At 36.7% G+C, this 12,340-nt stretch overlaps 1 protein-coding gene across 7 annotated transcripts in view; it reads left to right on the top strand.

Annotated features, from left to right (window-relative positions):
• Positions 1–4,828, top strand: part of Prosap (prosap) — a 427,686-nt gene extending 422,858 nt beyond the window's left edge. For all 7 annotated transcript variants that reach the window (XM_069819212.1, XM_069819213.1, XM_069819216.1 and 4 more), the window contains one exon: positions 2,539–4,828. In XM_069819212.1, the coding sequence (XP_069675313.1) occupies positions 2,539–3,522 (984 nt within the window). In that variant the 3' untranslated portion in view covers positions 3,523–4,828. The remainder of the gene's footprint in view (positions 1–2,538) is intronic.
• Positions 4,829–12,340: the final 7,512 nt, after the last annotated feature.

The following is a 12,340-nucleotide window of genomic DNA, read 5'->3' as shown; positions in this document are numbered from 1 at the left end:
TCTGCTACTACTATTGCTACTCCTACTATTATTGCTACTAATACTGCTTCTGCTACTACTATAGCTACTCCTACTATTATTGCTACTAATACTGCTTCTGCTACTACTATTGCTACTCCTACTACTATTATTGCTATTAATACTGCTTCTGCTACTACTATTGCTACTCCTACTATTATTGCTACTAATACTGCTGCTACTACTATTGCTACTCCTATTATTGCTACTAATACTGCTTCTGCTACTACTATTGCTACTCCTACTGTTACTGCTACTAATACTGCTTCTGCTACTACTATTGCTACTCCTACTACTATTATTGCTACTAATACTGCTTCTACTACTACTATTGCTACTCCTACTACTATTATTGCTACTAATACTGCTTCTACTACTACTATTGCTACTCCTACTATTACTGCTTCTGCTACTACTATTGTTACTCCTACTATTATTGCTACTAATACTGCTTCTGCTACTACTATTGCTACTCCTACTATTATTGCTACTAATAGTGCTTCTGCTACTCCTACTATTATTGCTACTAATACTGCTTCTGTTACTACTATTGCTACTCCTACTATTATTGCTACTAATACTGCTTCTACTACTACTATTGCTACTCCTACTATTACTGCTTCTGCTACTACTATTGCTACTCCCACTATTATTGCTACTAATAGTGCTTCTGCTACTACTATTGCTACTCCCACTATTATTGCTACTAATACTGCTTCTGCTTCTACTATTGCTACTCCTACTATTATTGCTACTAATACTGCTTCTGTTACTACTATTGCTACTCCTACTATTATTGCTACTAATACTGCTTCTGCTACTACTATTGCTACTCCTACTACTATTATTGCTACTAATACTGCTTCTGCTACTACTATTGCTACTCCTACTACTATTATTGCTACTAATACTGCTTCTGTTACTACTATTGCTACTCCTACTATTACTGCTACTAATACTGCTTCTGCTACTACTATTGCTACTCCTACTATTATTGCTACTAATACTGCTTCTGTTACTACTTTTGCTACTCCTGCTACTATTATTGCTACTAATACTGCTTCTGCTACTACTATTGCTACTTCAGCTACTATTATTACTGCTACTAATACTGCTTCTGCTACTACTATTGCTACTTCAACTACTATTACTACTACTGCTGCCACAACTATTAACTGTTGTCAGTTACGAAGAGTGAGGGTTATTTAATTTCTCAGCCTTTGAACACAACAGTTTTAATAAATTCAGGAATTGTATTTGGATTAGTCCTATACATGGACCATTCATTAACTAAGACAAATTTACTTTCCACGTAAATACTAGGGCTATGGCATTCGATAAGTAATGGCAACAATGTTGTAAAACTGTGCTCCTAGCGGTGATCATTGAAATCTTATACTACGTAATAGAGCAGCGTTTGTTTCATAAATTTGCAATATTGAAAGTCTCGAAGTAGTCATGTTTTGTAAATACAGTGGCTGTTTCTGATTTGTAGCAAACAATGCAGCCATGAAATTACGAACTAAGGTGCTTCACAAAAATCCAAGTTACAAGAGAAAAACATGTACATAACTCAGTGCTTTAGGGCATTACAAGAAGTCCTACCATACTGAACTATTGCAAGTTGGGTGGAAGCGAGGCATTCACTTTCAATCAAGAGTTGACATCTGAAGAGCTCTATATTGATCAGTGAGAGAGATATCCATAAATGCTGCTGCAGATGGAGTCTGCCGTCTTCCAAGAATTTGGCAACGTATTGTTGACATGGCAGGAGACTATATATTATGAAGTACTATGTAATGTAAAAAGTAATCTAGTGTGAAACAGTAACTATGTTGAAAGAGTACATAGAGCTGAAAACCCGGGTTCAAATCCTGGCGCTGGAGAGAATTTTTCTCCGTTCCATTACTCTTTCATTGTATGATGACGCAGAATATCTGCATGGAAATATCATATGTACTTCGGTACATTAAAATAATATATATAGTAACTATGTTGCTATTACTTTTCGAATGTCCTAGTATTTTAATATCAAAATAATTGTATTTTACTTTATAAATGATAGTTCTAAGTAATTATCTTTATATTTCTAATGTATTCAGGTTAAATGGTAACTTAGATAAGTTTCAATAATAATATTTCACAATATGTCTTATTATTATTATTATTATTATTATTATTATTATTATTATTATTATTATTATTATTATTATTATTATTATTATTATTAAATATATATGACAATTCTGTAAACAGTACATGATATTATGGCCTGAACAATTTATCCATTTGCAGTTTAAATATTAGCAAATTTTTAATGATTTTTCGCAAGCCACTTTAAACATGTGGTTGTATCTTGCATTGGAGTTAATACAGTAATTTTGCTAGTCGCCATTCTCTGTTACATTGTTATTGAGAGATGTTGAATTCTGCAATAGAGTTGTCCTTACCTCAGATATGGCAGTGAGATCCAGGGGTCTGGGTGACTTGGTAACCAACGAACAAGGTTTTCGTTCACAGGTGCGCAAGTCCCATAGTCTCCGCTCTTCTGCGTCGTCATTCAAGCCTTCATCCCAGCAGTCGGCAGCAGTTGCCGGCTCGGGTCCTTACTCCATGACAAGCAATACCAATAGCAATCCTTACGCACAGCCTTTCAGGGGGGCTGCTCGCAGTCACAGCAGCGCGAACAGCAGTTCCACAAACCGCGAAAGCCTCAAGCTGAAGAATAAGACAAAGAAGAAGGTGGGTATCCCCACCAGTTCGTCAGCAGCAAATCTGTCAGGCGGTCCTCCCCCCATCCCAGAACCCGATTACAGCCTGAGCGAGAGCGAAGGCGACGCGGAGAGTGAGGGGGAAGGCGGAGGGCGAGAAGGCGGCCAGGTGGTGACTCGGGCGGAGACAAGCGGGAACAGCAACGCTAGCGGGAGCAGCTCCAGCTCAGGGACTCTGCCTCACAGCTTCAGCGTCGAGGAGATCCAGAAGGTGCGCACGCAGCTCAAGAGTTCCAAGTCGTACCCCAACGACTTCTTGGTTCTAAACCCGACCACCGGAGAAGATGGGGACAACTCCTCGAGCGGGGTTAGTTCCGACCAGGATGTTCCTGTGGGACCACCGAGTGGCTTCGATGACGGAAGATCTTCGGAAGGATCCGGAGGCTCCGCGCCCGACGAGAAGGGGCCGCTGGACATGCAGAAGCAGGGCTCGGCGATGACCCTCCCCTCCGGTCGACAGAGGGCGGCTCTTTCCGGAGGAATCCTAACGCGGAACGCGGTGTCGCTTGCACAGCTCCCTCCTCCTATGGAAGGAGAAGGAGAGGCCGAAGGCGATTTGGTGGTTCCTCCTCCTCCGGAGTTTCTGGGAGCGTCAAACAACGGGAGTGGGGGTCCGGAAGAAGTGCTCGCTCCTCCGCCTCAGTTCTCTGACACCCGGTTGGTGACTCGTGTGCGCATCGTGGGAGCAGTGCCAAAGACTCAAGGAGGGGGCAGCAGGCTCCACAGTCAATGAGCCCCGATGTTTCTGGACCACCTTGCCACTTACTTGAGAAGGCCTAAACTTTGTATTACCCATGCGAGGAACAACGAAAAACACATTCCAGCAAGAATGACATTCCATGTAATCTCTCTTATTTGCTGTCTGTCCCATTACCTATATATCTTTCTTCCTTCCTTCGTCATGACCTAGGTGTTAACTTTTTGTGGATTTGTAGGCAAAAAAAAAAGAGACTAGTAAGAATTCTAATGCTCAACAAGTCGTCATGCTATATTCATAGGAGAACTAGACGCTGCATTCCAGTACTGTACATACGTTAGCGTCGAGGGGGGGGCATGCTGCCGCGTTCTCAGGATCTTGTTAATTTGTGACGCAGTGGCGAGGCACGGATATCGGATCGCACTACCCCCTCCTGCAGTAACCAGGTTGGGGACAGTTGCTCGACTTCTGCCTTTGGCCATTGTAGGGCTTAATGTTAAGCTTGTAAGCGGAGCCAACTTTACAAAAAAATAAAATGAGAAGTATAATTGCTCATAGATTTGCCAGCCATAGTTAAGATATTATCAACATTCCTGCCAACATGATTGTAAAAGAGCTATTGTATAGATGCTAGGAATAAGCTGTAGATGGTACTTTCAGGTTGGCAGCCGTGGGTCCTGAGAGAAGTGTCGGGCGAACTCGTGATTAGTGCGGTTCCCCAGACTTTTTATAAATACATATACATTGTGTGGTAACGGTCAGTATTCGAGGTCAGACTGAGTGAGGATGGATCGTTTCTTTCAGCCTGCGCACTTTTACATTTTTACTCACAAATATTTTTTAAGTACAAGTAAGCCGTGTTTTGTTCATGCACAGAGGAAGTGACAGCATGCGATGGATCACTGTAAAAAATTCTCAATAAAATTATACACGACTTTTTTTTTAATGAATAAATGAATTGCGGTGATCCGGTTACAGCTTGGCCTAAGTACCTTGGTGCCTCATTAACTTAGCGTGTTGTCACTTACCCCTGTGCTTCACAGAGGCCGAGTGGGTGTTGGCACACTTGAGTTTTGTTCATTGTTTGTTTCTGTTACGTTTGTAGTGCCATGCCCTGTGAAGTACTCACAGGTACAAATTGCTTTTGGATTCCCCTGGCCTAGCAGCAGCAATAAAGTGGGAAGTTTGTACATATTTGTATACATTAACATTGTGTGTCAGTAGGCAGCTTAGTTTGAATGTAAAATATACTTGAAAAAAAGAAACAAAAAAAAAATTGTTTTGTATAATTTTTCCGTCATCTTTTTAGGTCTACATATCAAAATAAATTATCTCAACAAAATAGTTGATAATTAATTTATAAATAACTTCCTTGTATCCAATTGACTATAATTTAAGTTTTATGGCCGGTTTTTCCAACTATTGTTAGAAAATTTAACGACTGTTAAACTCTAAACAGTTTAATTAATAAAATTGTATGTTTTCAACACCAGTTTGGTTTAACAGATTATTAACAGTTTGTTAATTTTAAATCTAGGATTTCGGGCAGTTAAATCGTTTAACAGTTAGTTAAATATGGCCGATGTCTCCACAGCTGTTCGAACAGAAGTTGCGAAATTAATATTTTGTGTCTCTCTGTAGGGAATGTTTACCATATGACCGGTAATATAACATTTAAAAAATACTTTGGACTGTTTAAATACATCAGTGTTATTTTATTTCTTTCGTATTTCGTATCCATAATAGCAATGAGGAAATATAACCTTACTTTGTAATTATTATTCAGCACGTCACCTACAACTTTCATTTGTCAACTGTTTGTTTATGGAGCGTGGCCTACTATAACAGGTTGTCATTTTATGCACGTTTCATCACTCACTCTATAATATAGAATTTAAAGATTAATTTTAGCCAATCAAAAATTGTCTTACATGTGTAGAATCATTATCAACTGCTGTTGAGTAGTTAAAATAGTGCTAACAGATGTTATAGTTAAGTGTTGGTTATCTTAAACAAAATTATGTTGAACAAATGGAAAATACATTAACAAAGCTTTAAAAATAAACAGACTGTTAATTTAACATTCGTTAAGCAAAATTAAACATTACTTGGACAAACTGGCCATTAGTGTTATTTTTTTACATTTATATAATAACAGTACAAATCACGAGCGCAAGGGGAAAATTGTTGATATTCATTTTAAGTTATAAAATATCTGGACGGTTTTCAGCGAGGAATAACTTTCAGTTCAGAATAAAGTTTAATTTTACGAGGAAAATGGTCCACATATTTCATTAGATTTTGTATTTTAAATATAATTTAATACAGTATAAATTCTTTTTTCAGAATTGTAATCTGATGTGAAGAACTAAGGTAAAGTAATATTATTGGCTGTACTTAATTTTAAAAAATTACATTGCATGGTCTTTTCATACTCAGTGTGTTATCAGGGTTTTTGTTAATTTGGGTAGCTCCTCTCAAGATTTCCCTCCTCACTTCTCCGGAATTTATTCATATATGTTACATAGAAATAACGTGCTTTTTGAATGTGTCTAGCTAGAAATTCTTGTTTCGCCGTGTTTTTCCCATAGTTCTACATCTGCCTACAGTGTACCACTTTTGGAAATGCCCCTTTGATATTTCTGTGTACCTACTTTTATTCTCGTATTTGAAGTCTTTGTTTTGTAATGCTCAGCAAGTGAGTACCAGATGTAGGACTCCAGGGACAATAAAAAAATAATTTTTATCTTTAGATACATTGTGTAAGTATAAACTAATTTATTTAATTTTATAGTATTTTAAACTTTGTACGTTGTTTGGTATTGATGCGATTTAATAATAATAATAATAATAATAATAATAATAATAATAATAATAATAATAATAATTGAAGAGGTGGAAGAATTCAGATATCTTGGAGCAACAGTAACAAATATAAATGACTCTCGGGAGGAAATTAAACGCAGAATAAATATGGGAAATACCTGTTATTATTCGGTTGAGAAGCTTTTATCATCCAGTCTGCTGTCAAAAAATCTGAAAGTTAGAATTTATAAACAGTTATATTACCGGTTGTTCTGTATGGCTGTGAAACTTGGACTCTCACTTTGAGAGAGGAACAGAGATTAAGGGTGTTTTAGAATAAGGTTGTTAGGAAAATATTTGGGGCTAAGAGGAATGAAGTTACAAGAGAATAGAGAAAGTTACACAACGCAGAGCTGTACGCATTGTATTCTTCACCTGACATAATTAGGTGCATTAAATCCAGACGTTTGAGATGGGCAGGGCATGTAGCATGTATGGGCGAAACCATAAATGCTTATAGAGTGTTAGTTGGTAGGCCGGAGGGAAAAAGACCTTTGGGGAGGCCGAGACGTAGATGGGAAGATAATATTAAAATGGATTTGAGGGAGGTGGGATATGATGGTAGAGACTGGATTAATCTTGCTCAAGATAGGAACCAATGGCGGGCTTATGTGAGGGTGGCAATGAACCTCCGGGTTCCTTAAAAGCCAGTAAGTATAACAATAATAATAATAATAATAATAATAATAATAATAATGATAATAATGTATTTATTCACACTAGAAATGGGTAAATACCCGGTAGCAGTGGTAACTAATTACACTCAATAATGACAATTAATAATAAATTAATTATAATTAATACTAATAATAAATCATAATAATGGTAAAATAATATTGATAAGGAGCTTCCTAAATTAAATAAAGCATAATCGCTTAAGATAACATTTAAAGTAAATCTAATTTGTATCTTAACCTTAAGTTCGAACTAAAACCCATGAGTATGATATGTTCATACACGCACAAGTACCTTTCAGTACTACACTCATTTCGCTGTCAACTCACTGTACTGAAACTATGACACATTTCACTGACACTATCTTGATTTTATTAACACTTAAAAAACATTTCACTGTTCAAATACTTTGCACTACCACTATAAACTATAAAACTTCACTGACACAAACACACTTCACTGTCACAACACATTTCACTGATACAACACACTTCTTCACTGACACAACACTTCAAATAACAAAACATCTATTACACCCTTTAAATAGTGTGTATAATATATTACCGTCTATTAATAAAGTGCCTATTTTTAAATACATTTTTGGTTATTGGTAATACCTTTGGTAAGTCTGCAGGTAAAGCATTCCAGTCCCTGATAGAACAATTGAGAAAAGAAAACTTTCCAGTGTCCGTCCTCTGTCTTCTTTCTTTCAATTTATGTGAATGGTCGTTCCTTGAAGAGTAATTTGGCGGCTGCAACCTATTTATTATTTCTCTCCAGGGAGGCTCACCTCTGTATGTTTTGAAAATTGCGCATAATCGAATTCGCGTTCTCCTGTCCGTGAGTGTGTCCCATTTTGATGTTGAACTATTACGATAATGCTTGAGAGCCCGTTTTTGAATCTTTTCCAATGTCTTAATATGTCCTAATCTGTAAGGATTCCAACATGCAGCACCATATTCCATTACTGGACGAACTAGTGACTTATATGCAATCTCTTTGGATTTGGCAGAGATTTATAATAATAATAATAATAATAATAATAATAATAATTAGTAATAGTGATGATAATGATGATGATAGTGGATTGGCTGCAGTGGACCCATAAAATGGCCTGCTCGTTCTCCCGACCTCACCTCACTTGACTTTTGTGTGTGTGGGAGGGGGGTACTTGAAGAGTCTAGTGTACGAGACTCCAATTCTCCAATTGAATCAAAGGAAGAGCTCGTCACTCAGGTACTTGCAGCTGCCGACGCTCTACAGCACATGGCTGGAGTCTTTGAACATGTACGACAGGCAATGAAACATCATTTTAGAATTTGTATTCACGCAGAAGGCTGCATTTTTTAATAGTTTCTGTAAATGATTACAAATTGAAATGATTTTGAGGAATGAATGTCATAAGTAACGTTACAACTGTATTCTTTATTCCTTACAGTACAGAACAGTTTCTGGTTTTTCATTTAATAATTGGTTTTCGACCTATAGTAATTTAAGAACAACGTTTGTTTTGGTCTCTTGTATCATCCCTAAAACTTTGAGTATTGAATTTAGATACATTCTGTATTTAATAATAATAATAATAATAATAATAATAATAATAATAATAATAATAATAATACGATAGCGACTAGCAGACTGCTGGCTTCATATCCACTTGTCTCAGCAGAGGTGAACGATCATCCAACCAGTCAGCAAGATGATTCACTTAGCAGCATATTTTAGTGTAAAGTGGATTATTTGAAGAGGTAAACGAGTTTTATATACCTTTTAATAGTGTCTTTATTTCAATATCCATCTTTAAGTTAAATACAAAACGGTTTCCATAGTTACCAGTAAATGCCCCATATTAGAATACTTTCTTTTTTTCCCCCCAGGATCGGAATTGCGACGAATCTTAACAATTGCATACCTGTGATAGTTGAAAATGTGTTTTTTGGTCAGAATTTTGTTCTAAATGTTTTACTGTCTCAATTATTTGTCATATGCGGTGGTGTAATTTTTAGTGACTACAGAGACTATTCAGAGTAAGTAATTTAATGACTAGATTATTATGAAGCAATGGTAGAATGAAAAAGACAGCGGAGACCGATTTGCATCACAAATCTCTCAGGACAGGATCTGCTAGGCTATAGCCCCGGCCTGTTTGGTAAGAAATCTCTTTCAAATAAACTCATCTGCTGTCGAATTGAGAATTGTACGAAATGTACAGAGATGTAGGCCTACATATATGATTCCTTATTTTAGGCCTACTACAGTATGTTATTTAAAGAGAAATATTGACGGGGATTTTATAAAATCTCTTGGAATACTACGGGAAACGTCTTTATTCTTGGTATGTGATGTTTAGATTAATGAATATTACCACAGGGAGGATAGTGCTGTCCTATTAAAGGCTTAAAAGGCGCGAGGTGGAGCGTATGGAATGACGCAATGACAAGAGGGAAACGGGAGGGCAGATACTTAAAAGGTATACGATCGCGCGTACTGTGAGCAGTGTTGCCAGATCCTTCCATGAGGAATCTAGGACAGGTAATGAATGATAGGGCCTACTGCGTACCTAAACGTGACTACACATTTGAATTAATACAATTTGTAATACAACTGATTTTATTCGTTTTATGGATTTAAACTAAATGTATAGAGCCTGCCTAAACTTTTAATTTTGTTACATTTTTGGTATGTTATGGAATTTCTTTTGAATTATTATTGAAAAATAATGTATTACAGCGTGATCTATACAGAAAAAGTGCATGATACAGCGTTTAAGTCGTATCAATAATCAATTTCCAAAGGGAGCAAAGAATAAATATTCATTCATTGTTTTCTGTACAATAGTAGGTCTTTCACTGCAAACTCAGCATTCTCCAATCTTTCCTATCTTCTGCCTTCCTCTTAGTCTCCGCATATGATCCATGTATCTTAATATTTATCATCTGATATCTTTTTCTATCTCGAACTTTCCTTCTGTTCGCCATTCCTTCCAGTGCAGCCTTCAGTAGTCGGTTTCTTTCTTAGCCAGTGGCCCAACCAATTTCTTTTTCTCTTTCTGATCAGTTTCAGCATTATTCTTTCCTCGTCCGCAGCTTTATTTCTTATTCTGTCTGCCCATTTCACACGCTCCATTCTTATACATATCCAAATAGAATAAAGATGTAATACGTAATACATGCTATAGTATTATCGTTTTTATTTCAATAGAACCTGACAGAAGGCATTGATGACGACGTTGAACATAGGTTGGACAGGGTCTTGGAAAAAAATGAATAACTAATTTTTAAAATAATTTTATAAAAGTAAGAAAAAATTGTATCTTTACAATTTTTTGATATTTCAGGACAAATATAACTCATTTCAGGATAAAGGACATTAAAATCCAGAACAATCCTGGGAAATCCAGGATGTCTGGAAACTCTGCCTGTGAGGAATAATATATGTAAACTCCAAGCCTGTCGACTCACTTGCCTCACATTTTTTTAATACAGTTTCGTTGAATTGAAGGAACTTATTTAAATTCTAAAGGGGAAAATCCGAAAATGGATAGAATCTAATAGGTACCACATGAGGAAGAGGACCATCGCGTCGTGTGGAAAGCTCGAATGAATGAATGAATGAATGAATGAATGAATGAATGAATGAAGACGGAAGGAGAGATATTTAAAAGGTACCAGTACTAGAAAACGCGTCATTGCAAGGGAAATTGAGGGCTGAAAGGAAGTGTATATGTGAGCTCCAAGCTTGTTGGCCACTTGTCTCATTCCAATTTTCGCCATTCCATTTACGAAGGAACATTTAGAGAATTTTTGAAGGGGAAAGCCAAAAATGACATAAAATTACGTAACGGAATAGTTGCAACATGAAGAATGGGGACGAAGTACGACAGAGCAGCAGGGTAGGATCGCCGAAAATGTTAAAAACCTGGACAATGGAGAGGGGGACAGCACAGTTCTCGCAAGAAAAGGGCTCGAGCCCTTGCGCTGTGCGATAACACTCGAATAAATTCTTCCTAGAGTACCGAAGGCAAATTACGAAAACCAAGACTCCTATATCAGAAGCCTTTAATTTGAAAATGCCGAAATTTGTGCGTGTGAAGGGAAGTATAGCTCCGTAGCCCATTTCTTTTAGGGCGTATCTCGACAGCGTCTTAGGAAAACCACGGTAAACCACAGGTAGGATGAGTTGTCTCAATTTAGAAGACTAGCCAAATTGGCTATGAGGTGGCTCTAATAAAATATGCCCTTTCTGCCATGAGGGCCTGATTTTGGGAAGGGTGGGAAACTCGAGGCACATTAAATAAAGAATGGAGTGAAAGAGAGCCGTGGAAAACCACGAGCTACGAAGTTCAGCTTAATACTTTGTTTCCATGGTACTATGAGTGACGTCAAAGCTTCATGTCGAAACGTTACAATTTTTTTTTCATCTTATAGGTGGAGTACAGACGTTTTACGTGAAGAAATTTCACAAACACAAGCTATAGACATGAAAGTTATATTCTAATGATGATTGAAAATTCTCGATAAACTATAAACCATCGGATAAAATTGCATACCGTACCGGAATGTGGAATACATGTATCACCGTTCTTACACCAGTTAGAATTAAATGGAAGTGTTGAAGGGTACAGAGTTTATCCCGGCTATTTACATACATGTTCTCTGTAAACAATTGAGTACAGTATAGTAAATTAATAACACAATAATAATAATTATATTTCTCATGAAAACATTTTCATAAAATTGTACGTCTTTACTAATACTTGTATATTTGGTATACTTTGTCCTTCAGGGCAACCCCTATTTTAGGGGAAGTTTGAAAATTAATTAATGCATTAGTTGAAGGTAACTATTTCACCCTCTGTTAATCCAATGAGAAGAGAAGCGTTTTTCTTTATTTCAAAGTATTGCTCAAGCTAGAAATTTTGCATGTATTTTTGTCCATTTGTCTACCATATTACTTCTTTTGTGAATAGATCCAGTTTAAGTAGCAAAATTAGTTGCATGTCTTCGGTGACCAGTTTTATGTATGGTACGATTGTAACCCTAGTACCGTAATAGAGGTGTTCTTGGAAGTATTTTTGTCTCATCGTAAAAATGGCAGTGAGTATGAGAAATTAACATTTTCTACTTAATGTTATTCCGGACAGTCAGCCAACTAGTATCTTATTTCTTTGATGAATATACATGAAGATCAAGCGATTTGCTTTTGATTCCGAAATTAGATTGTCTTCATTGATGTTAAGCAATGTTTGGTAGTTGATCACTGTAAAATTTCTTGGTAGCTATTATCTTTATATTGAGTAGAATTCTAATGAAGA

This window comes from Periplaneta americana, chromosome 2 (assembly GCF_040183065.1).
Source record: "Periplaneta americana isolate PAMFEO1 chromosome 2, P.americana_PAMFEO1_priV1, whole genome shotgun sequence".
Taxonomy (NCBI): domain Eukaryota; kingdom Metazoa; phylum Arthropoda; class Insecta; order Blattodea; family Blattidae; genus Periplaneta; species Periplaneta americana.
Note: the sequence above shows the minus strand (reverse complement) of the source record. Positions and strands in the feature narration are given on the sequence as shown.